The 27,314-nt window shown below is 43.1% G+C and overlaps 1 protein-coding gene across 1 annotated transcript in view; it reads right to left on the bottom strand.

Moving 5' to 3' along the window:
- Positions 1-27,314, bottom strand: part of SHISA6 (shisa family member 6) — a 278,442-nt gene that overhangs the window by 5,715 nt on the left and 245,413 nt on the right. Inside the window, exon 4 of the mRNA XM_038536891.1 lies at positions 758-814. Coding sequence (XP_038392819.1) covers positions 758-814 — 57 coding nt within the window. The remainder of the gene's footprint in view (positions 1-757; positions 815-27,314) is intronic.

The raw sequence follows: 27,314 nt of genomic DNA, 5'->3' as shown, positions 1-27,314 counted from the left end.
CAGGAGAGTGGTCAATCTCTCTGCCAAGCGAGCTGCAGATTTTATCTTTGAGTTTCTTTCTCACTAAAATTTAATGATGTTTTCACTCCTTCAGAGCAAAGACAGAAGGATGACTGATAGCTCGTAATTTACATGGCTGTCTTATGTTATACCAAGTTTCAAGCAGGTACCAAAAATAGTTTTCCTCTGCAGTTCCAGATGTTAAAGTTGCAATCTGGCAGGAGGAGGTTATGAGAAGGAAGCGTGGTTTTGTAAACCTTTGGAGCCATGCTCCTGCTCCTAAATTCTACAACCTGCTGCTTCCTCACCCTGCCAAGGGGCTACCGCTCAGGTCCCCCAGTTTGGTTTTGACTGTTAGCAAACCTTAACTGGCCTGGGGTGGATTGATAGAATGTATGCCAAGTCACATGCTATTAGTAAATGGTACCACGAGCAGCACTGGGCAAAGGAGAGTGCTCACCCCTTGCTGTGAACATATGGAATTTATGACTGCAAGAAGTGATCTGGATCACACATGAGAATGGGGTAGGGAAGGGTCTCACTCCTTCCCTTTCACAGTGGAAGATCACTCCAGTTCCAGAGGTGGGACATGAGGGGACAACGGTCTAAGCATGGGACTGAGCCATCATGGGCTCCTTGCATCTCCTGGGCTTCAGTGAATCATGACCATATGTCTGATGCCTGATGGACATCAGTCATCAGGATGGAGCCAGTAAGAATGGGGATGGACTGTGAAGTGCCCACAGCCGTCTCTCACCATGTGTAGGGGTCTGGGCAGCACTGCTTAAAATCGGGTGGTTATACTGATGATCACCTGGAAATCATAGAAAAGAGAAGTTTAAAGAAAAGTTCAGGCATTCCATTGTCTCTCCCACACAACTCTCTTGACCTCTACTAGGCTTCTCTGAGTCCAAGGAAGCCCTTCTGCAAAGCCTGGGCCCTTTGATGCCCTGGAAATGTGAAGGGCAGGAGGCAGTGTGTTGGGCGCATAGAACCTTCCCCTGCTACTGGCATCTCTCTCCTTCTCTGTCACCATGGAGACCCACCCACATCTGTACCTCTGGTTGACCGGCAACAGAGGTTTGTTGGGAGCGGAGGTGGGTGGAGAAGAAGGTTGGAGACTAAGGGGCATTTGGCAAGTAAATACGCATGGGGTGGGGAACTGGGTAGGGGAAGTAGATCATTTTAGGGGGAGGAGTGTTTTAGGGTGGGGTTAGCCAGAAAGAGAATGCCCTTTATGGGGCTTTGGTTTGTCCTGAGCCTTTGTTTACACATGTCTGAGTGCAGCCCAAGATGGGGCAAGCTGATGTGAACTGTCCACTGCTTGGGATCACAAGCCCTGGGTTCTAGGCTCTGTGCCTCTAAATGACACAGCCCAACATTTTGAAAGCATTTATTTTTGTTATAAATGCAAAGTCCACATGGATTGAACAAGTCACAAAATTAATAGAGTCCCAGTTGCCAAAGCCCAGAGTTCCAAGGCATTCTGAGGGCTCCTAAAACTGAATGCAGGTGTGATTTTGCCACAAAAGCACTCTTCGGCCCTGTGTTTTTACTTCAACATTATATTTTTTGCATCTGATTTCAACTAAAACAAGGGGAAAAGGAGGCATGAAGTCCTTGCTTTAGTTTATCTAAACCATGATTTGCAGTCATGCCATCCTCTGGAGGCTCAAAGATCTGCTTCTGTTTCCTTACGTATTGCTTTTGAAACCATCTTTTCTACCCCTGGCATTGAAGCCTCTGGCTGCTCAATATTCAGCTCCCTCACCAGATCCTCTTTCTTCTCATATTTTCGACATACTGGTGTTTCACAAAGGCTCTACCTTCTTGCCCAAACTGATAGTTCTCAAATGTACACCTCTCGTTCCAGGTCCATCTGGTCTGTAGGGTTCAATTATAAACAGCTTAGGGACATGCGTTGAAATTCCTGCCCTTAGCCCAAACCACCATGTCCCAAATTGACCTGAGCATTCTCATCGTTTTATTGTCCAATGGTCAAGCCTCTGTCTGGCTGTTTCATGGGCTTGCAATGTAGAACCCCAGTCATGGTCCATCATTTCCCTCCCTTTACCTACCATCTCTGAGACCCCAAATCCTGTTCTTAAGCCACCTCCGAAACCCAGGCCCATGATCTATCTTTTCATCCAGATTCTTCTTAGCTCTAGTTCCTGTCCATTTCCAAGACACTGGGTACTCCTACTAGGCAAAATTTCCCCTACCCATGGAATCATCATGACATCATTCCTTTGGTTCAGACCGTCCTCTTTAAATAGTCATGGACACCATCCAATGGGGGCGTGGGTTTGAGCAGCAAGCCAGAATTTCTCACATCACAGTATTCTTTCCTCCCAAGACAGATTATGAAGTTACATCCAGGGGAAAAACTTTTTCCAAAGGTTGTATCAATTCTACACCAGACCTGAATTTAAGCAAGAGGAGAGAATCCAGGAAGGGAGATAAAGAATATATATATTTCCCTTTTTGCTTGTCTTCCAGAGGCAAGGAGAAAACCGGTGTCACTGCTTTCTGTTATTTATTTATTTATTTATTTTGGTTTATTTGTTTTTAGGCAATATGGCAGCATCAGAGAGATAGTTGCAACAAATGGAAGAGCCCAGGTGGAATGGTGGAGAGTATATGTACATATACATATGAACATTTAAGTTCCTTTTCTTTGCTACTATAAATATGCTGCGATGAATAGCATCATACATTTGTTATTTTGCACAAATAGGAACACTTCTAATCTTCCATTTTAGAATCTAGGTGCCACCGAAGAAAGCGGCATCGAATATGTTGGCAAATTGAACACCAATAAAAAATACATTTATACATACATATAAAAAGAAAGCGGCATCGATTCAGGTTCAGTTAGTCATTCTTGGTCACCAGCTGTGCTCTGTGTTTTGTGCTACACACATAAATTTTTGAAAACTAATATTCATACTGATTTTGATCTGAATCTATGTTACTGGGCCACCAATTTCCAAATGGTAAAAAAAAAAAAAAAAACTTTAAATATCTCATTTGAGGTGGTCCTGATACTTTTTCTTTACAGATGAGTTTGCAAGTAGGATAGAGGTCTTGCATTTAGATATTTTGTTTACAAATGCAATGCTTTTCCTTTTGTTTGAATCAGTACTTTGAATGTTTTGCTAACATTCAATTAAGGAAAGAAATTTAAATCACAAAGAAGAAAATTAAAACTGTCTTAAACTAACCACCATGACACTTTGTTATATTTTCTTTTGTTTCTCTCCCCTTGTAAATTACTATGTGTATGTTTACATTCAGACACACACACACACACACACACACAATATAACAATGAATTACCTTTTGCATTTGTCATTTTGCACAAGTGAGAATCAGCTGTCAGCTCTAAAATTGGAGAAAAATACGATGATTTGATCCTATTTGTGCAAAATAACCAATGTATGAGGTTAGTCATTGCAGCATCTTTATAATAGCAAATAAAAAGAACTTAAATGTTCATATGTATATGTAGATATACACACATAGATAAATACATACAGTTTCCACAGATGTAAGTGTCCCAAATATACTACTTTTAATCTGTTTCCTTTATACTTAATGGACAATCTACCTTGAATATATTTTCACATTTTGAAATATTCCTTGAAATATTTTTTTTAGATTTTCTTTTTAATTCATGAGAGTCACAGAGAGAGGCAGAGACACAGGCAGAGGGAGAAGCAGGCTCCACGCAGGGAGCCCAATGCGGGACTCGATCCCAGGACCCTGGGATCACGACCTGAGCCAAAGGCAGACGCTCAACTGCTGAGCCACCCAGGCATCCCTCCTTGAAATATTTTATATGGTTTCACAATAGTCCTTTCTTTAGAATAGTCTATAGTATATAGCTAGAACTTAAGCATAATATGTTTATTTCATAGATGTAGTTAAACATTCCCCTATTATTGTATATTTAGAATGTTTTAAAGTTCAGTAATGTTACACCAAACAACCTTGAACACCAATCCCTGCCATGTCTTATTTCCTTTGGCAACTAATGAAAAGCAGTCTTTCTAGGTCAACACACTGTAAACTGCCCAGCCAAGTGATGAAATGGATTGACAGACTGACAGATTTCCTCCTACTGAGCCATTCGTCTCTTCCTGGGAATTCTCTTATTTGATTTTGGTGTCATAGTCTTTCATTAAAACACTGGATTCTATTTGTATATATTTTACTTATAAATTTTTGAAGATTTATTTATTTATTTGAGAGAGAGAGAGACAGAGAGTACCTGCCAGTGAGGGAAGGGAGAAAGAGAATCTCAAGCAGACCCCACCCCCACCGTGGTAAGCATGCAGCTGGAGGGGCGGGGCTCACTCTCACAACCCTGAGATCATGACCTCAGCCAAAACCAAGATTCCAATGCTTAATCAAATGTGCCACCCAGGCGCCCCTTGCATATGTCTTATTTAGTTCATACATACTCATAAAGTTTGTCTTTTTCTTGTGCATCAAGTTAGTGCATCCAGATAATGGTTTTGTTAAGCCAGCTGTATAACATTCCATTTTTCTGTGTGCCCTGAAACTATTAATATAGCACTTGAGATACCTGTTCTTTGGAAGTTTGGAGGAATGCAATAATAAATATGTCTGGTGTCTTTGGGGGGAACTTTTCTGTTAGTACCATAGTAGGATGATGATTTATTGTTTCATTGACCGCACAACAAAAAAATTGGGAGATGGATGTTGTATCCATTTTTTAATAAAGATTTTATTTATTTATTCATGAGAGATAGAGAGAGACAGAGAGAGAGACAGAGACAGAGACATAGGCAGAGGGAGAAGCAGGCTTCATGCAGGGAGTCTGATGTGGGACTCCATTCCGGGACTCCAGGATCACATCCTGGGCCAAAGGCAGGTGCTAAACTGCTGAGCCACCCAGGCAACCCTGTTGTATCCATCTTATATCCAATTTAGAGTTAGGGAATTTAGAGTTAGGGAAACTGAATTTTGCAGAAGTCAAATAATTGGCTTAACAGGTGAAGCCGGGGTGCACACCCAGGCGAGATGGCTCAAAAGCCCACATCCTTAACCATTATGCACACTGCTTCTCACACTCGGCAACATTTTCTTTGCATATTTACCCATTCAGTTTTCCAACTCTAAATTCAACTTGTAATTTCTGTTCTTCTTAAATATATCCATCGGATATTTGAAACTTTATTAGTTTAAAACTATAACATCCCCCCCCAAAAAAATCCTATGTACATGAAATTCCAACTCTTTTCTTACTCTTAATTTTCTATGTTACTGTTTTCTAGATCAGTGATTTATTCATATTATTATTCTTTTCCCAAGAATAATACCCCTTATACATATACATATCAATTCTTTTCTTCTTTCTTTCTTTCTTTCTTTCTTTCTTTCTTTCTTTCTTTCTTTCTTTCTTTCTTCTTTCTTTCTTTCTCTTTCTTTCTTTTTCTTTTGTCTTCAAATCTTTATGCTTTTGGCCTTGTTCATTTCTACCCTCCTAATTTTCTTTGGTTTGGTTGGTTTTTGTTTTCTCATTTCTGGGCTCGAATCTTTGGTCCATTTACTTTTCCTCTCTTCTGTTAATATGGTCTTTAGCTCTGATTTGTCTTTGGCATTTTCTTGTGAGTGTCGATACACAATGTTCTTATTGTTGCAATGTCCTAAATGATCTGTAATTGCAGCCTTCATTTTCCCTCTGACCCAAGAGTTCTTTAGTAGAGTGTTGTTACATTTTGAAGTGTTTGGGTTTGTTGGTTTGAGCTTTGGCCCTTAATTTTCTTTTATTTTTTTTCTCTCTTTTTTTTAAGATTTTATTTATTCATGAGTGACACAGAGAGAGGCAGAGGGAGAAGCAGGTTCCTGTGGGGAGCCCAATGCAGGACTTGATTCCAGGACCCCAGGATCATGACTTGAGGCATATACTCAACCATTGAACCACCTAGGTGCCCCTGGCCCCGTCTTATTGTATTGTGGTCAGAGAACAGGGCCTGTACACTTTCTGCTTTGGGGAATTTATTGATATTTCCTCTGTAGGATACCATAGGATCGATTTTTGTAAATGTTTCGTGCGTACTTAGAGAAGAGGTATATTTTCTTTTTGGAGGGTACAAAATGGGCATATATCTATTCAATCAGACACATGAAATACATCATTCAGTTCTTCTCTATACCAATTCACTCATTGCCTACTTATTCTGTCAAAGAAGGAGGTATGTGTATGTGTTAGGGTCTCCCACTATTTTGTGTTCCTGTCATTTTCTCTTGGTATTTGTCATGGGATTGGTTTTATGTGCTCCCAAGCCACATTATTCAGCACAAAGACGCTCATGTTGCTTACATCTTCTTTGTGGCTGTCCTCTTTATCAATGTGAAATAATCCTTTCTATCCTATGTAATGCCTTTTTTTTCCACCTTTAAGTCCTCACGATCTGATGTTTATATTGCCAACCCAGCTCTTTTGTTTGCATTTGCCTGATAAACTTTGCCTATCCTTTTATATCTAACCTTTCTGTGTCATGTTGTTTTATACTTGTCTCTTGACAGAGCACATAGTTTTTTAAAGAAAATCTGCCATACTTGCTTTGACACTTTGCAGACTGCTTTGAGAGCTAGAAACAAGTCCTCTTGCTTAGAAAGCTGTCCTCCTTTCTTCTTCATTTTTTTAAGATTTATTCATTTGAGAGAGAGAGAGAGCAAGTAAGAGTGAGTGGTGAGGAGGGGCAGAGGGAGAGAGAGAGAAAAAATCCTCAAGCAGACTCTCCACTGAGCGCAGACCCCAACTCAGGGCTTGATCCCAGGACCCCGAGATCATGACCTGAGCTGAAACCAAGAGTCAGACGCTTAACCAACTGAGCCATCCAGGTGCCCCTCCTTCTATTGTGGCTCCCTACCTTCTGGCTATAGTTGTATGTTAATAGAGGCCAAATTCTAGGTCATGGTTGATTTGACCAGGTGTGACTGTCATGCTCAGCCTAGGCCAATTAGAGCTCTTTTTCCAGAAATTAGGAATTATAAGGGAGGTTTGGTCTCTGCATGGCTGGACCCATGGCATGTAAACTATGTAGCTACGGGCAGTCTCATAGACTTGGAAGAGAGAAGGTCAGCCTTTAGAGACTGTGGCACATTATATTTTACAAAAACAGCCACGGTTCTAGTCCCAGAACATTCCCAGTCCCCCATTAGAGGGAGTATCCTCTTCATCGCCTTGAAACTGGAAGGCCTCCATGATTACGTTAGTGAGCACAATGCAATAGAATACTGTATGACTTCCAAGCTAGGTTGCCAAAGGTCATATGGCTCTCACCTGTCTCTCTCTCTCTCTCTCTTTTTTTTCACCTGTCTCTCTTGAGGCACAATCAACCTTGGATCTCAGCCACCATGCTGTAAACAAGTCCAGGCCACATGCAATGGCTATAGGTAAGGGCTGGCAGCTCCAGCTGAGATAAATGTTGCCTTCATTGTATCATTTTCTATGATGAAAAATTTTTTTAATTTTGAAATTATAGATTCACATGCAACTAAAAGAAAGAATACAGATATCTTGTATACCCTTTAGCCAACTTCCTCAGTGGTCACATTTTACAAAACCATAGGCTGTATCAAAACCAGAATATTGACACTGATGCAGTCAGGGCACAGAACATTGCCATCACTAGAAGGAGGGCTTCTTATGGCTCTTCTATAGACATACCCTCTTCTTTCCTGTACCCACCCCCTCACTAACCCCTGGTCACCATTAACCTGTCCATCATTTCTATACTTTTATAATTTCAAGAATATTATATATATGGGATCTTACAGTATGTAGCCTTCGAGATAGGATTCTTTTCATCAAGCATAATTCCCAGAGATCCACCAGGTCATTTCATGTATCAATAGCTCAGTATTTTTTATTGCTGAGTAGTAAATATCCTATGATCTCAGTAACACAGCTTAACTATTCTTCTTTTGAAGGACATCTGGGTTGTTCTCAGTTTTGTTATATTCCAAAGAGAGTTACTAGAAACATTCATGTGCAGATTTTTGTGTCAACGTGTCTTAATTTTCTAGGATAAATGCCTAGGAACACAACCACTGGATTATGTGGTAGTTATATGTTTAATCTTTTAGAGAATGTGCTAAACTGTCTTCCAGATTGGCTGTACCATTTTAAATTCCCACCAGTAATGAATGAGTGATCCAGTTTATCCACATCTTTGTGAGCATTTGGTGTTGCCACAATTTTTTATTTTAGTCATTTTTAGTTAGCTTTGATAGCTGTATAGTGATATCTCATTGTGGCTATAATTTGCATTTCCCTAATGGCTAATGATGTTAAACATCTTTTCATGTGGTTATTTTTCATCTGTACATCTTCTTCAGTGAAATGTCTCTTGATTACTTTTGCCCATTTCTAATCAGATTGTTTACATTTTTCCTATTAAATGTGGAGACTTCTTTTTATATCCTAGATAATCATTACTGGTAGGATATGTGGCTTGTAAATATCGCCTCCCAGCCCATAGCTAAGACAAACTATGTCATCCTTTTTAACAATCTTTTGCAGAACAAAAGTTTTAATTTTGATGAAATCTAATTTATCAGGTTTTTTTTTCTTTTAGAGATTGTGCTTTCAGTGTCAAGTCTAAATCTCTTTTCCAAGCCCTAGGTCCTGAAGATTTTTTATTTTCTTCTGTTTTTTTCCCTCTAGATGTTTTATGTTTTACATTTAAGTCTGTGATCCACTTTGAGTTATTATTATTTATTTATTTACTTACTTATTTTAAGAAAGAGAGAGTTGGCAGGGAGGGGCAAAGGGAGAGGGGGTGAGAGAATCCTAGCCGACTCCGTGTCCACACAGAGCCTGACACAGGGCTTGATCTCATGACCTTGACATCACGACCTGAGCTGAAATCAAGAGTCTGATGCTTAACCAACTGAGCCACCCAGGTGCTCCATTTTGAGTTAATTTTTTATACAAAGTGTGAGATTTAGGTTTAAGTCGAGGACTTTTTTTTTCCCCTCTTCTTTTCTTTCTTTCTTTTTTTTTTTCTTCTTTTCTTTCTAATGGCCAATTACTTTGGCGTCATTTCTTGAAAAGGCTCTCTCCTCCATTTAGTTGCTTTTGGATATGTGTCAAAAAAAAAAAAAAAACCCAGTTGGATATATTTGTTTGAGTCCATGTCTAGGTTTTCTATTCTGTTTCATTGATCTACATGTCCTTTCTCTGCCAATACTAAACTATCTCTTTGTTTTCATTTTCAGGAACAGTCTTTTGTTTTTATTGAAGCATAGTTGACACATAATGGTACATTAGTTTCAGGTGTACAACATAGTGATTTGACAACTCTATATGTTATGCTGTGCTCACTGCAAGCATAGCTCCCATCTGTCACCATACAACACTATCACAATGCCATTGACTATATTCTCTATGAATACAAATAGTCTAGATCAATGTAGCTGTATATTTCTTGAAATTGAGTAGACTGATCCCTTCCAGCTTAGTTCTCCTTTTAACAGTTATTTTATCTATTCTAGCTCCTTTATGTTTCCATATAAATTTTAGAATAATATGTTTCCATATAAATTTTAGAATAATACTGGCTATACCTACAAAGACTCTTGTGAGGACATTGATAAGAATTTTGTTAAATATGTATATTATTTTGGGAGAATTGATAGGCTCACTCTGCTGATCTTTCCATCCATGAGCATGGTATGTCTATTTATATGGTGTCACTTAAATTCCTTTGACAATTTTACTATATTTTAAAAGTTATTTTCTTAGCTATTGCTCTAGGGGTTACAATATGCTCCTTCACTTATTACAATCTTCAGGACTAATTTACTCCCAAAAGCATATGGGAACTTTGCCCCAATATTGCTCCAATGAATCACCCTCCCTTATACTGTCATTGTCATATATATTATCTCTCTATATCTATCTAGCATCTATCTATCTATCTATCTATCTATCTATCTATCTATCTATCTATCATCTATCTATCCAATACTCTGAAAATTGATCAAAAAGTATACAACAATCTGAGAAGCACTTGTTATTTAAGAACTGCCGAACTTCAGGTAGGATAGTGAGAGTTTCTGACATTCCTCCATATATATGTGTATATGTTATACCCAATGATTAGTATTCAAGTTATTGATATACAAAATTCTATATCTTTTCAAAAAGTTAAGAGAAGAAATGAGAAAAATATGTATGGAGTTTATCACATTAATAATGCATTTATCATTTCTGGTGTTTTTCATTTCTTCCAGTGAATTTGAATTACTGTCTAGTATATACTTTTTTTTCAGGCTGTTAAGTTTCTTCAGCATTTATTTATTTATTTTTTTCTTCAGCATTTCTTGTCAGTCAGATGTGCTATCAGAGAATTTTCTTCATCTTTGCTTACCTGAGAATGTCTTCATTGCACCTTCATTTTTGAAGGTTAATTTTGCTATTATAGACTTCTTGGCTGACAGGTGTTTTCAGCACTTTGAATGGGACTTCCCAACTACCTCTGGCCTCCATTACTTTAGATGAGAGTCAGCCATTAATTGTATTGGTTCTCTTTTGTAGGGAGGGCTGGGGTGTCACCCAACACCCCAAATCCAGTGAGTCCCTTTTGACCTGACAGTAGCACAGGTGCCAATACTCACAGCCGTCTCCATCTTGGTGAAATCTGTGCAGTCTGATCTGGGGGGAGGCCAGGAGAATCCCAAGACTGTCATAAACTCTTCACTCCTACCGTAAGTTCATCAGTTTTTCAAGCACAAATGCTTTTCAGATGTTGTAAGCTTTTTGATTGTCCAGAGTACTGAAATGGCTTTTTTTTTAAAGATTTTATTTATTTATTCATGAGAGACACAGAGAGAGGCAGAGACACAGGCAGAGGGAGAAGCAGGCTCCTTGCAGGGAGCCAGATGCAGGACTTGATCCCAGAACCCCGGGATCACTCCCTGAGCCGAAGGCAGATGCTCAACCCCTGAGCCACCCAGATGCCCCTGAAATGGCTGCTTTTATCAGTTCTGTCCAGCTTCATAGTTACTTTATGGGGACAGGATTTGTTAATGGTCTCAACGGGCCACGGCCAGCTTCCCCTAGATGCTTGACATACTCTCCCCAACTCCCTGTTTCTCAGCCAGGCTGATGTAGTCTCTCAAGTAGCCTAAGACCTCAGTGCTCAAAGAGATGCCAGGATGGAGATCAGGAGGAAAGGGGAGTCTGACTGGGTCCTCAGTCTCTTGGGAGCATGAAGATGCTTTAGAGTCTTTCAGTATTAGTAAAATCCCAAACACATTTTAGACTAAACATTTTGTATCCAGGGAAAGTGAGACCTGTGTCCAGATTTCATACACACACACTTTAATAATTAGAATATTGGCTGGAAAAACTCATTTTTTGGTATAGAAGACACATCCTAGGAGCACTTAATAGGTTCCAAAGTTCCTTTACCTTGGGATCAAGGGAATTACTTGTTATTAGCTGAGACATTATCGGAAATAGAGAAAGATTCCACAGGGGGCTTTTTGCTAGCTTTGCCTTGAGTGCAAGCTCAATGGCTCTCCACCTCCACTGGGTGGGGACTGGGCAATGGTGATTCCATGTGAAGACCATCTTGTGTTCGCATCAGAGCTGGCACCCACTGAGTACCTCCATGACAGTATTCCCAAAACTGGCTCCCGAAAATCTTGTGGATTCCTTGGAGGCACCTCAAGGGCTCCTGTTTAAAAATAGAGTCTAAGGGTACCTGAGTGGCTCAGTTGGTTAAGCAACTGTCTTCAACTCAGGTCATTATCTTGGGGTCCTGGGATCAAGCCCTGCATCAGGTTCCCGACTCAGTGGGGAGTCTGCTTCTCCCTCTCCCTCTGCCCCCTGCTTATGCTCCCTCTCGCTCTCAAATAAATAAAAATCTTAAAAAAAAAAAAAAGAATAGAGCCTAGTGGGTGGTGTTTTAGCACTGCCTACCCATCACTACTCCCCTACCCTCGACCCTTGCCTCATCCAGAGCAGCATGGTTTCCATCTGTCTTCTATATTGGTCTTCTACCTACAATTTCACTTGAACAGTTGCAGTCTTTAAAAGTGTAAAAATCAATGGATCAAATTTGGCTACTTCATTTTACAGGTGACACAAGAGGCCCAGAGAAGTGAAGTGATCTGCCCAGTGTCATGAAATTGGTGGCAGAGAAAGGACTAGGTCATAGGCTTTATTTTTTTCACGACATATCATTATCAGAAAGCTTTCACATTATTTAAAAACTCTTGTGTTCTCCAGCAGAGGTTCCAAGGAGCTGTGATTTTCTGGTTGCTCTGCCCCTCTTTGCTGGCTGCACTTGGCTGTCAGTGTGTATCAGGCTTTCCTGAAATACATCCTCTGAATTCTGGGGGTGGGGAGAGAATGGAGAATGGTTCTGGATCAAAGCAGCTTTGGATCTTACAGACTGCATCTTTCCTTTTGGATATTCACCAGGCATGACAAAGGGAGATGAAAAGTCTAGTCATAAATCATCCATCTTATTAATTACTTGACATGGAGAATTTTTTTTCACCTAACACAGTTAGGGTACAGACAGGAAACAGATACACATCCAGTTGGGTATTTAGGGGGACTTTAATAAAGGACTATTTGCAAAGATATGAGCAGAACATAGGGAACCCATAAGGAATAGTGTGGTACCTTGGATGAGGAAAAGTGAGGGGCTTTATTCAAAGTGGGTCTGAGTAGTGAAATAGGGAAGTGGCTCTGGAACCCAAAGTGGGAGGGAAGTTGTGTGGACGGGGCTCCCTGAGCTTTGGTTGAGAGCTACAGTCAAGGGCCCATGAATGTACCAAGAGGTAGTGTAGGAAACAGGTACCCCATTGTCATTCTCTTCCATTCTTTTATCTTTCCAGTACTCCCCATTTACTAAAGCCAACTGACATCCATGGAGCAAGATAGCCCCACAAAGCAATCCATAAAGGCTAGCACCCAGAAGACTGACTAGGGTATGGAGTCGATATGGAGGGTCAAATAGAAAAACTTTCCAGCATAGACTTATTAACTCACTCTGACAAATGCTTTAAGTTCATTCTGAAGATGGTCTTTCAGGGGCACTTGGGTGGCTCAGTCTGTTAAGGATCTCCCTTCAGCTCAGGTCATGATCCCAGGGTCCTGGGATCAAGTCTCGCATCAGGCTCCCTGCTCAGCAAAGAGTCTGCTTCTCCCTCTCCCTCTATCTGCTGCTCCCCCTGCTTGTGTGCTGGCTCTTTCTCTCTCTCAAATAAATAAATAAATAAAATATTCTTTATTTTAAAAGATGGTCTTTGGAGGTTTGGGCAGATGGTGTTCTAGGTAATGGATGGAGTTTTGGGGTGTGTGGGTAGCTAGGTATTGATGCAGAAGGAAGGCAGAACTCATGATGTACAAAGAATAGGAAGGCTAATGATCCCGAGATTTTGCCTGGAGCTCCTCTCCACGGCAAGGTGCACACGGTCTGCTAGATTTGGCATCCCTGTCTCTCCCTGGACTTATCAACGGATTGCATCTCCACTCCCTCAATCACCTGTCTCCCCCTCCCCCTCTCCCTTCAGGGAGTCCTGGGCCTTGGCACAGTGCCCAGTCAGGTCCATCAGCCTCCTGATGGATTGAGCTGGATAACATAACAATTAATTAGCGCTCAGGACTCATCGATCGATGCGCTGACAAGACTATAAAGTGACAAAACAATCTCCATCTGGGTGCCAAGGCTGCTGGAAGGGAGCAGAGAAGTAGGGCGGGGCCCTCCACTCCCCACCTGCTGTGGGCATGTGGACCACGGGCAGTTAACTGGCCTCTTAGAGTCAGATCGTCCCCCCTCACCTCTGCAGCCATGAAGGTGCTGTTGCTGACAGTGGGTGTCCTCACACTGGGGACTGGTTTAACAGCAAGGGGACTTGGCCAGTTTCCTCTGCGGAATCAATAAATCGAGGGCATGTATGTGTGCACACACACTCATGTGCCTGTGTGTTCGCTCGTGTGTGTGTGTGTGTGTGTGTGTGTGTGTGTGTGTGTCTGGAAGGGGAGTCAGGGGAAGAGAAGGATGATAAGGTGTTGGACCTCCTTGGGGACAATTCAGTGGCAGATGTAGCAAAAGGAACTTCTGTCGCAGTGAGTCACAGAAAGGTTTGTAGAGGACTGATAATACCCAAAGTCATAAGCGATGGCTCCATCCATGGGGATCTTGAAATAAAACAGAGGTAACACGCACATTGGTTCTAGATTCTCAGGTCTTGGGTCCCATCGCCACATGCTGGAATTGCTAGGATAACCTCCTGATTTCCTTCCAGGTTCCAGTCTCTGGTCCTGGGGGTCCGCTTTGTACACTCCAGCCAGATGAATCATTCTTAAATGCTAATGTCACCCTTGCCATTAGCATGCAAAATCACAAACTACCAATAGGTTAAAACTTAGATGCCTCTGGAGCATATTTTTTAAAAGAATGTCCTAAAGATTCACCCAAGGAATTCATTAAAAACTTCTGGGCCCTTCTCCCCACCCCATGAATTATGATTTAGTTGATCTAAGACCAGTTCCAGGAATTAGCATTTCAAAAGCATCCCGGTGATACTTCTGCAGCTGGAATTGGGGATCCTCCCCCCTGAGGAATGCTGTCCCATGTCACTGCATTTTCAAAGGCGTGTGTGGTCTAGGACCGCTTACGTGCTGTCCCCAGCACCCATCACCACTTCAGTGCTCTGCTCAGAAACATCTTCCACCGGGACTGGTCTCCCTCTCCTTACCTCCCTTCAAACCCTTCCAATCCTTGAAGATAAAATGCTAGTGTCATCTTCCCAAAGTCATCCTCAGGCCCTTCCATGAGTGAGATCCTTGCCCTTCTGATAACTGATAAATTTATTACCATCACCATTTGCTCCATCACATGTAATTTTGCCTTTTCCCTTCTCTTTCATTCACTTTTTCAAAGATGACTGAACACTTCTGTGTGGGAGGCGCTTCTCCCCAACTATGAATACATTGGAAATTTCTGGAGGTGGGGATCAATCACACGTCTTTCGTATTTACCTTCACCAAATTCTCTCTGGGCTGGGCTCCTTGGAGGCACTTGTGCGGGTTTTCTTTTTTCTTTTCTTTTCTTTTTTTTTTTTTTTCTGGATGATGAATGGATGAGTAAATGAATCAAGTCTTGAGGCAGAAGAAAATGGGCAAGAGGCCATGGTGATGATACTTGATTGCCTGTCCTACTTTCTATGTTCTTGTTTTTCACCCTCTCCTTCATGCTCAGAGTGGCAGATTTTCTGGGCCTATGGCCAGGTTTGAGGGTTGTAATATTTTAGATGTGTCTCAGTGTTAAGTGTGTGTGGAGTAAGACACCCCTGCTTCCCTACCTCAAATCCAGCCCATGCTTTCACTTCTTGAGGATTAGTTGCCCTTCTAATGCAACATCATTCTTTTAATCTTGGTGGTATGAAGAGGTTAAAGTAGGAGGGCAGGCCTGTGATTCATGGTGTCAGAAGGTGGTACTACTCCCAGGCTTCCTGGCCAGTTGCCAATGACATTGTGAGGTCATAGATTCTTGTGCTCCTCTCCATTTACACTCCTCCTCCATGTCTCCATCTTCCGTTGCTTCAGAAGCTTTGGCACAGGGTCCCCTGGGTCCTACACGTGGGAGTCTGGCTTTGTGTGAACACCTCCCCACTTCGAGCAGGGATTTTAATTTTCAAGTCAGCCTGAGTTGTCATGCCCACACAGGAAAACAACATGTCTTCTCCCAGCTTCACTTAAAAGGACAAACTTTAGGTTTCCCTAGGAGAGCTGCCTGCCACCTGCCGTGATCCACTTCTTCAGGACAGCTTCGGCTCACTTGAGCCTGGAGGCACCCGAGTTGTGTTTGTTCTGCTGGTGGTTATTGTAATCACCACAAGAGGAGTATTTACTGTCCCTTCTGTTTCAGGGGACTAATCATACTCCTGGCAATAATGACTCAAGCAAATCCCTGAGAGCTATTTTAAATCATACCCGTGGAAAGTCAACCTTGGAATGCCCTGGAAATACCTGGGAGTGGGATGAGATATAAGTGCTAGGGATGTGATGGGGGGGATCTGGGAGATGGTGGGGTAGCCTTGGCCTCTGACAGTGGGCCAAGCTGGCACATCAGGTGTGTTCTTTAAAGAGGTTTCAGACTTGGGGCACCTGCGTGGCTCAGTGGTTGAGCATCTGCCTTTGGCTCAGGTCAGTGATCCTGGGGTCCTGGGATCGAGTCCCACATCAGGCTCCCCGCAGGGAGCCTGCTTCTCCCTCTGCCTGTGTCTCTGCCTCTCTCTCTGTATCTCTCATCAATAAATAAAAAAAAGAGGTTTCAGACCTCTGATGTTCCCTCAGAAAGGGATGTGTGGTGAGAGTCTCTGGCAAATCCCAGACTCTCCTCGCCCCCACCCACAGGCACCCCTTCCTACAACTGCCCTCCAGTAGTGCTTGGTCTATGCACCTAACCCATCTACCAGGTGACACAAAGTAGCCCAATATCCCAAAAGGTGACTCTAGTTGAAATAACTAGAACAGAAGGACGATTGGTATTTAGAGGGCATGCAGTCTTTTGGGAAACCCCAAAATATCCTAAATGAAAAGTAGGTTACCAGAGGATCTGTATCCATCCTGTAACTACTATGAGCCATGAGTATATCTGACATAGTATCATATTTTTCTTTAAGAAGTGGATTTTTTTTTTTTTTTTGGTGATCTGGGTCCATTTTTAACCTTCACATTTGTTCTGGACATTACAATACCCACAGGAAGACACTCTAAGCCCGGTACCTGGCCCTAGGAACCACGTGCATTGCTATCTCAACACAAATGGAGTTTTTCTGTGTTTGGGCAAAGATAATTTTTTTTTCCTGTCTGCTACTATTTCTTGTGTTAGACACTTAGTATGCTAAGTAATTTACAAGTATCATGGCCCTGAAACCTCACAAAAATTCTGTGAGGTCATTTACATTTTATAGATTACACTCGGTTGCCCAAGATTTCACAGAAAGTAAGTGGCTGAACCTGGATTCAAATCCACGTGTAAAGGCTCCAAACACGGTGCCATTTTGCTAGAATGTGCAAATACGAACTCTTCTACAGCCATCAAAGTGAGATTGAGTTTCTAGGGGGAATCTTGGTTCTTTGGATTTACACACTGGTAATGAATGGCTGATACTTACGAGACAAATCTCACGCAATTTCTGATCTACAGGACCTGTCCTTACACCTGCCCCATGTGGCTCTAGGAAGGCTGTCCCCGACTCAGCCGAGAGCAACGCAGCCCTTCCTTGCCCTCGCCTTTCCCCAGCGATGGCAACCTTCTGGCTTCCCATTGCAGCCCTTCTGTCGTTCACCAAAAAAGCCACCATCCAATCAGTGCGTGTAACTCCGCAGAAGCCAGCCACACTGCTGGGGACACAGGAGACCTGGCGTTCAGGCAGGGAGTGCACTCCTGCTGGGGACCATCGTGCAGAGCCCTGCTTCCAGGCAATGAGTCATAACCCTCTAGAGAACATTGTAGGCTAGCGGTCCTCTGCTGTCTCACGCCTACTTTCCTGCCCAGGACCTTCCTAGAATAGTCCCTGCACACAGCCTCTTGCTGGGCTCTCCACTGAGTTCCAACCGGTTGGAATCCCAGAACTCTGATTCCTTCTCCCTGTTGGCAACTTGCTCAGTTCTTATCCATCCTGAAGACCAGCTGAAAGATGACCCCCCTCCCTGCAGCCTTCGCCAACCCCTCAGCTGCCAGCGATCGTCCCCACTGTGAACTTTCCTACACTCTGTAGTTTCTTGGGGGTGGGGGGTGGGGCTTTACTGCTTTCTACGTTGTGTTATCCAAGACACAGGTACACGCCTAGTATCTTATAACACACTGGGTCCTCGTGATGGCAAGCAATAGACCATTCATCTTCATATCTCCCAAGTTAACAAACATAGAGCTTTCACTCAATAACCATCTACTGGATGGATGAATGGGTCCACTGTGCTGGGCACCCAGGGAGATGTGAAGGCAGATCTGACACTAAGACAACCTTAGTTTTGGACAGTAGGTGCCCAATAAATGTTTCTGAATGAGATAATACATGTATGATTGCAGAGGGTACACAAAATATCTGGAAGATTTTCATAGAGTATAATTAGGGAAGGCTTCATAAGGAAGGTACATCTTAAACAGGTTCTAAAAGAGATGTGATTTTGGACTGGGAGGATAGAAAATCAGAGAAAGGCACTTCTTGCATGTAAAGGAGGGTTGAGGTCAATCAGTGGGGGAGGGGCTGGCAGCACAGATGGTTCAGATCAGACGGAGAATGAGCGCTGGGGAAGGCAGCGATACAGGTGGCTGGAATGAGATTAGGGCAGTTTTTACATTTATTAAAAAAAGATTTTACTTATTTATTCACGAGAGACAGAGAGAGGCAGAGACACAGGCAGAGGGAGAAGCAGGCTCCCTGTGGGGAACCCGATGTGGGACTCGATCCCAGAAGCCCAGGATCACACCCTGAGCCAAAGGCAGATAGATGCTCACCCACTGAGTCCAAGGCAGATGCTCAACCACTGAGCCACCCAGGTGCCCCAGGTCAGGACAGTTTTTAATGGCAGATGGGAGACTCCCTGAAAAGCTGTTGATTCCCAGACAGGAGGGTGAGATGACAAAAGCTTTATTTCCTAAGGACTGATCAGTGGGGAAGACTAGAAAGAAAACCAGTTTGGACATGTTGGGTGCTAAAGTTGGCATCCCCTCGAAATGCACTTGTTGGATTCTTACCCCCCAGTGTGATGGTACATAAAGGAGGGACCTTTGGAAGGCGATGAGGTCATGAGGGTGGACCCTCATAAATGAGATTAGTGACTCACTAAAGGAGACCCCAGGGAGCCCATAGCCCACTTTCTGTCAGGTGACAGACAAGGAGAAGTTGGCAACCTGCACCCAGGGAGGGGGCTCACACCAGGACCCGACTGTGCTTTCGGTGGTCTTGCACTCCCAGCCTCCAGAGCCGTGAGAAGCAAACCTCTGCTGTTTGTAAGCCACTTGGTCGATGGCACTTAATTACAGCCAAGGGACTAAGGAACGTACTGTGGAAATGCAGGTGGGAAGTCAGGGAAGCTGAACCATCTCTCAGATTCCTTGCAAACTGAGGTGTCCACAATTTACGGTGCTCATGTTTCATGAGCAAAGAGGGCCACGTAGAAGATGTAAGGAGGGGCGGTAAATACTTGATCCCATTTCTTCATTGGGGGACTCCTTCCTGCTGGCACTTGGCCTCCACGCCTCAAGGAGAGAAGACAGAGCTCTGCTGAGATGACAACTACAACCCAAAATGCTGTCTCTCACGCAATCTCTCGGATCCCTAAGAGGGTGCCCCGGGGCTCTAAGCAAAAGGCGAGGAAGAGATGCTGCGTCCTGTCCTCTGCTTCTTCCAGAAAGGCCAGTCACCTGTACCAACACACCCATTTGCAGGTACTGCATGCCCAGTGGAGTATTAATCCCTCTGATAGTTCAGATAATACCCTGGAAATTACTGTGGGCTGACAGTTGGGATATATGTGCCATGGGGAAGGGGAGAGGGAAGAACTTGCATTATCCCCCTTTCAGAGACGAGAAAACCGAGGCGCAGGGCAGTGCCTTGCCTACTGGCCAAGACAAAGGCTGGTGAACCCACACCTCTGGCTGTACCGCCACCGTCTTAACCCTCACTAACCAGATATGAGCTGCTGCTTGTTCACTGGTGCTTCACGGCCGATCTTGTCACCGGCACATGCTACTCACATCAGTTACTAAGACAACTGAAAAGGCTTCGCTGGTCTCCTGGGAATCCTGACCGTACGAAGAACGCAGTCAAATAACAGCCACCAGCTGATATAACCCCAGGGGGGTAGAAAGGATAATTAATAAATTCCCCACCTGGCGTCCAATTCCACCGTGAAGCAGGTTCCCTTGTTAGGCTGAGAAAAGTCTGCCGTCATCAGAGTTCAGCTCCCTTGCCATGAAAAGCATCCTCGCTTTGTTTGCGAGAAATCCTCACATGGCTTCTTTGCCTCCTGAGTATGGGAAGCCTTCAGCAAAGAACATCTTAAATAAATGACTGGCCTTGACAACAGACACGCCAGGGATGGGGCTGGACCTTCTACTACGGTGTGCTGAAATGTCCCGTCAAGTGTGATAAAGCAGGAGGGCCTGAAGGCAGCTGTGTACTTGCGTGCTCAGTTACAGGCTCCTGAAATCTCTAGGAGCATCTCCGTCTCCCCTCTGAAAACGGCTCAGGTTGTGACTGCCTCTAATTCTCTAAAAACTATACAATGGATGCATGCAATTGTTGGAAGGTGAGAAAATAAAAAAGAATGAAAGAAAGACGTGTATTTTTACCCCCTCCAGAAAAAAATGGGATAATGCTGCATAAGCTGTCCTGATTTTGCACGGATACAGTACTGTGACTATTTGTCAAAGTCAATCACCAAGGCTTCTGTGCTGATCCTAAATGGTAGCTGAGCACTCAGCCATACAGAGGTGTCATTATTGTCATTGGTAAACTTGTTTCGTTAACCACTTTCCTGTGGTCAGATATTAAAGTTAATTCCACTTCAATGGTTTTAATTTTTTTTTAAGATTTTATTTCTTTGCTCATGGGAGACACAAAGAGAGAGTCAGAGACACAGGCAGAGGGAGAAGCACACTCCCTTCGGGGAGCCCGATGCAGGACTTGATCCCCAGACACTCAACCCCTGAGCCCACAGGTGCCTCTGAATATTGTATTTTTTAAGTAATTTCTATACCTAATGTGGGGCTCAAACTCACAACCCCGGGATCAAGAGTCGCATGCTCCATGACTGGGCCTGCCAGGTGCCCCACACTCTCTGATTTTTTTTTTTTTTTTATTGGTGTTCAATTTACTAACATACAGAATAACACCCAGTGCCCGTCACCCATTCACTCCCTCTGATTTTTTTTTTTTAATCATTTGTCTTTTCATTTCATTTTTTTCAACTCACATCAAATTCTAATGTAGTCAAGCTTATCTGTATTTTTCCTCTACAGTTTTGTCTCTCTGGCAACTTATTAACTTAACCATTGGGAAAGCAGTCGTTGAGCAAGACCCTGGGCCCCGGTGCTTGGACATGCTCAAGATGGACACAAATATCGTGTCTCCTGTTCTTTTAGGGTTTCACTTCTGGCATTTTAATCTTCACTATACATGGAATATAGTGTGTTATGTCACGAGATAAGAATTTAATTTATTTTAAAGTGGTTCACTATTGAGCCTAATGCAGGCTTTCCTCACTTTTATGCAAATACATCTTAATCCTATCCCCGAATAAATTACCCACCAAGGAAGCCGAGGAGTTTGGCAGCGGCTAAGCACACAGACTATTTAGATCAACGATAGTGAGGAAGGGCTGCCCTGCGAAAGGTCTGTAGGGTGAACTCACAGCCAGAAATGATGCCATGGTTTCCAAGTGGTTTGATACAAGGAGGCGAAATCAAGGTTTTGACTGGGGATCTAGCCTACAAAATATCAAGCAACAGAAGAATAGGAAAGAAAAGGACAGCTGAGCTAGATCAGGTAAAGCAGGTCCCCACCAGGCTGCTGGCAGTGGGTTCTGTGGCCTGAGGGCATCTCCTTGGGACTTGGACCCCAGCTGGGTGCTTCTGAAAGTCCCTGTCCTGCCCCCAGATTCTCCCCCTGTGCATCTAAGTGCAGAATGTTCTTTACTCTCACCCCTGTGCCCCCCAACAACTGTCTATGTCTCGGTGCTTTCCCTGTCGACCCCAAATCATCACACATGCGAATCCATGCTGCTTTTTCTGGTACCGCTCACACGTCCAAATCATTACATTTTTCTTTTAAATCGCTAAAGATCTAGCAGCGCAAATGTCCATCTGCTTTTTCACATGTGTAGGTATGTACATGGTAAGTCTCATGTGTTACTAGTATTTCCTAAAATGAACAAATTTAGATTTTAGCTTAGAATTGCATTATTATATTTATAGATTAACTTAGAGGGTAATTGAAAATCTTCCCATTCAGGGACATGGTCTATAGACCCATCCCCCTTTATTTAAATCCTTTATTATGCGCCTTAGTAAATATTTGTTGTCTTCTTTGTAGAGATTCTGTCTATTTTTATATAATAACATCTATTTACAATAATTTTTTTTTGTGACAGTGGCTCGAAGTGCCTGGTTTTGGGAAATACTATCAAGTGGCTAAAAATAACTTAGGGAGTGTTATGACTTACCAAAAAACACTGTGGAAGTAACTCCCTGGGACTTCATCATATTTAAATTTTTTTTAAAGTTCTGCACCTTAAAAACCAAATGAAACAAACTGATGAACCAGCAATTTATAGTTACCAAATAAACCTAGAAGCTTGCAGAGAGATCTGGCAACTAGATCAGATAAAGTGGTCCAATTTGAGGGTGCAAGTAACCCAGGGATGCTTATATCCCGAATGACAGCAGGCACCCACCTGTCTTTCTAAATGCGGGCAACTGCCCTGATGTTTCACCTCAGGCTCCTTTTTAGTTAGAGTCTGGTGATGATTCCTCATTGTACAGCTGAGTTTTACAAAGAATTTAGAATCGGCTCATTCAGAAAAAGTGTTTGCTTCCAGGGCTGCGTGGGGACCACTCTGCAAGATGGGCTCTGCTTCTCACTAGCTGCTTGATCTTCATGAGCGCTCCAGGTGAGATTCCACCTGCCTGGACCAGGGGGAAAGTGAATCCCATCTTCCAGGAGGGCAGCTCTTTACCACCCCATGTTACAGACCTATCCCTTTCCTGGACATTTTACCCAAAGGCTAAGCCAGCTTCTCACTTGAGCAGCCGTAGTAGATTTGAGTTTCCCAGGCCAAAGATTCATATGAAGAATGGTGGATGCTACTCTTGGCCAGTCCATCATGACCTCTGGAATGTGTCTTCCTGTTCTGTGAGGAAATCCATACAGAAAACTAATAGACTACATATGAATTTGATGGGCTTATGGGCAGAAATCAGTTAAGTGTCAGGCCTTGGGGTTTCACACAAAGTCTTGGTTCAGATGGAAATATAAAAACCGTACTGTAATATTACTATAGGAGTCAGTAAAAAAATCTCCAGTTAAGTTGGTTTGAATTTTGTCCTGTTACTACTCTGAGTCTATAGCTAGATCACCTGTACACATGTATTTTCACCCATACAGGGATGAGAAGGATGATCATCCTTTTTATACTGAATACATTTTTTACACTGTTTATCTATTAGATTATTAAATTAGGAATTGCCTGATGGGAAAATTGGTCTTTTAAAGGTACTTTGCTGGAAAGAATGACAGAGATCCAGAGTTGGCAAACGATGGTCTGCGGGCCAAATCTGACCCGCTACTTCTTTCAGAAATAAAGTTTTATGAGAATGCAGCCACATTACTCACGTATATATTATCTATGCCTCTTTCATGCTGGAATGGTAAACTTGAGTAGTTGTAAGAGACGACAAAAGGCCTGCAAAACCTAAATATTAACTCTTTGGCCCTTTACAAAAAATATTTACCAACCCCTGACATAAGTCACCTTCTAATGTTATTATTTTTGGCAGGTTGTTCCTAATCCTTATCCATTTTACCTAAATCTCATATAAATTATCTTTTTTAAAAAGATTTTATTTATTTATTTGAGAGAGTGAGTGAGGGGAGGAGCAGAGGGAGAGAGATAGAATCTCCAGCTGATTCCCTGCTGAGCTCAGAGCCCACCTCAGGGCTTGATCTGATCACCCTAGGATCATGACCTGAACCTAAATCAAGAGTCCGACACTCAACCGACTTCACCACCCAGGCCCCTCAGACGAATTTATCTTATTCATTTTCTGAATTGTTTATCCCTGAAAAGTACCATGATGTGGCAATGTTCAAACCAGAAACTCTGTGTTGAGAGTTTTACTTTGCCTGGGGCGAGGACGTGGCTGAATGTGTTCCCAAAACTTTGCAGGCTGAAATGGCCTCTTCCCCTGCTATGTGAGATACAAGCATGATGCTCTGGCCGCCCACCCCTGTACCTGCGTGGAACAGGTGGAAAACAAGGATGTCCCTGGGGACAGTCTGTGGGCACATCTTTGACTCAGGGCTGTTATAAACGAGGCTAGCATCCTTGCCAGGATCCCAAGTTTTCACAAGAAGATGCAAACTTTTGGATGCATTGCCTATTACATGATGCCGAGTAACTGCACTGCCAGAAGTAGTAGTCTCTCACTACCATGCAATATTTATCAATAGTTTGCTTGAAAGAAACCATGTCCAGGGAGAGTTGGAGGGAAAATATATGAGCCATCGACTCATCCTGGTGTTTGAAACCGCATCTGGGCCGAATCAGCAGACAGCAGGGAGCTCACGGCACAGTGTCATGCTGCGGCCACATACGTTTACTGACAGCAGCTCAGCTCTGATACCCTCCGTCTACTGAAGGTGGTTACGTGAATCAGCCCCGTGAAACCCATCATTTAAGATAATCTCGTTTATTACATCACAACATGCCCTTGCAGGAAAACACTGGGAGAATTTAGCTTGATCCTGACACCAATAAGCATATCTCTCTTGGCTGATGGACATAATTCTATCCTACAGACATTCTGAATTGCATGCCCCGGAAGATTCTGTTTCTCTGGCTGGCTGCTGGGATGACCAGATCAAACATGTAGGCAGTTCACACTGTATGGTTTACCCTCGTTCCTGCCTTTACTCGTCCCCTGCTTTTGTCTTACTTTCTCTGACATTCTCTTACTTCCCATTTCTGCTTTTGCAACACTCAATTCCCTCTGAGACAAGGTGAACAATATGTAGAGAACAAAAATCCAAGGAAAGTAGTTATGGCACACACCTGCTGGTCTTTGCATGTGTTAGACATGAGAGAACCTTCCACCTCTCATTCCAAGGTTACTTTGCAAGACAGTGATTTTTTTTGAATATTATTTATTTATTCATTAGAGACACACACAGAGAGGCAGAGACACAGGCAGAGGGAGAAGCAGGCTCTCTGCGGGGAGCCTGATGCAAGACTCGATCCCAGGACCCCAGGATCATGCCCTGAGCCAAAGGCAGATGCTCAACCACTGAACCACCCAGGTGCCCGCAAGATGGTGATTTAAAAGCAATAGAGAGCTAAACCATCTCTAACCCCTTTTCTTTTAAAAGGGGGACATGGTTGGAACTGGAGGGTATTATGCTGAGTGAAGTAAGTCAGTCGGAGAAGGACAATCATTATATGGTTTCACTCATCGGGGAATATAAAAAATAGTGAAAAGGATTATAGGGTAAAGGAGAGAAAATGGGTGGGAAAAATTAGAGAGGGTGACAAAACATGAGAGACTCCTAACCCTGGGCAACGAACAAGGGGTAGTGGAAGGGGAGGTGGGCGGGGGGTTGGGGTGACGGGGTGACAGGCCCTGAGGGGGGCATTTGACGGGATGAGCACTGGGTGTTATACCATATGTTGGCAAATTGAACTCCAATAAAAAAATATACAAAAAAGGGGAGAGAGTCAAAAACGAAATTCAGATCATAGAAGGAATGCTGCAAAGCACTAAAAAAATTAATGTAAAATAAAAACTGCCTATAAGCCCACTACCCAGAGAATTATCTTGTATCTTAAAATCTGTTACACTCATCTGTTGTCCAAAAAGTCTGTCTGCCTCTTTTTGTCTGTCTAGGACACTCTTTTTTAAAATTCTGGACCATATTAGCCTACAGAAGGAAAAGAAAAAAAACCAACTTGTCTTTCTAGAATACTTATTTTTCTGCCCCACTTTGCCACAGGCTACTGTCTGATGATTTCAACTGTTGCTATTTCATAACTGAAGAGAAAGGATCCCGTCTGTTTCTCAGGAGTTTGGGACCCTGTGAACCAAATGGCACAAGTGTGACCCCATCGTGTGTTCAAGCTGAAAGGTCTGCATATTCTTTTCAAAGGGTTCATGACTGGAGCTGCTTACTGGTACCACCACCACCACCACCACACACACACACACACACACACACACACACACACACATCCAGTAAGTAACTGGTTGGAGAACAAAGCAGGTAAACTGGAGCCCACTTTAAATATCTAAGCATCCCGGGGCACCTGGGTTTTTCAGAGGTTGAGCATCTGCCTTGGGCTCAGGGCGTGATCCCGGGGTCCTGGGATCGAGTTCCGCATCGGGCTCCCCACGGGGAGCCTGCTTCTCCCTCTGCCTGTGTCTCTGCCTCTCTCTCTGTGTGTCTCTCATGAATAAATAAATAAAATCTGTATTAAAAAAATCTAAGCATCCCGCTTTCAAAGCAGGCGCGCACACAACATCACATGGCCATAATTAGCACAATTAGAGTCAGCCTGACCCTTAGCTGGTGGCCAAACTCCAAGCCACAATTTGGACTTCTTGCTCCAGCTCTGAGCAGGTGCCACCACCTCCCGCCATCCCCCATGGGTGCTAGGCACCTTTATCTCCCTAGCTCACAAGGGAGGCATCTGCCCGCTTCTGGAGCGATCCTTTGGCATTCTTATTCAGCTAGACCTGAAGTGTCTTGCCAGACTCCCTTTGCAGACTTGAAACCTCCTACAGACGACGGGAGGAATAAATTGCCAGAAATGAACACAGAGAAGCCACAACCCTTGTGCAGCGGCAGCAAATACAACCGGAGCAAACAGGATGCTTTTCTACCTTTTTGATCCTTCTTCTTTTTCTTTCTAATCTTGCAAACCTCCCTACTCAGTTCTAGAACGTGCCGATGCCCACCATCTGGGCTTGCTAACTGACAGGCTCAGTTGGTGGTGCCCAGAAAACTCATCATCTGACTTTTTTAGAGGCTCAGAGAGTGCTCAGCATCAATATCCTGGATGAAACCAGTGTAAACATGTGCTGAGAGGCTGTGTTTAAACGTTGGTAAGAATATTCGAAAGAAAAAGAAAGAAAGAAAGAAAGAAAGAAAGAAAGAAAGAAAGAAAGAAAGAAAGAAAGAAAGAAAGAAAGAAAGAGAAAGAAAGAAAGAAAGAAAGAAAGAAAGAGAAAGAAAGAAAGAAAGAAAGAAAGAAAGAAAGAAAGAAAGAAAGAAAATCCTGTTCAAGCAAAGGATACGACTTGTTTTGGAAAATGGCTCTGAAAACAGGGAATTTGAGGCAATCTGCGATCTCAAGGCATGTCTGGGAACTTGATAAGGCAAAGAAGCTTCTGGAAGCCTCTATGTAAAGCATTATGGCATGCAGTTCAGGATACAGAAGTCCTTGTTGCAAATACTCCACCGGAATGTGAGATCAGAAACACAGGCTGAATAATGTGAAATATGCCATCTACTAATGAGACAGATGC

The sequence above is a fragment of the Canis lupus genome, chromosome 5 (assembly GCF_011100685.1).
Source record: "Canis lupus familiaris isolate Mischka breed German Shepherd chromosome 5, alternate assembly UU_Cfam_GSD_1.0, whole genome shotgun sequence".
Taxonomy (NCBI): Eukaryota; Metazoa; Chordata; class Mammalia; order Carnivora; family Canidae; genus Canis; species Canis lupus.
This window is presented reverse-complemented; position numbering and strand designations above follow the sequence as displayed.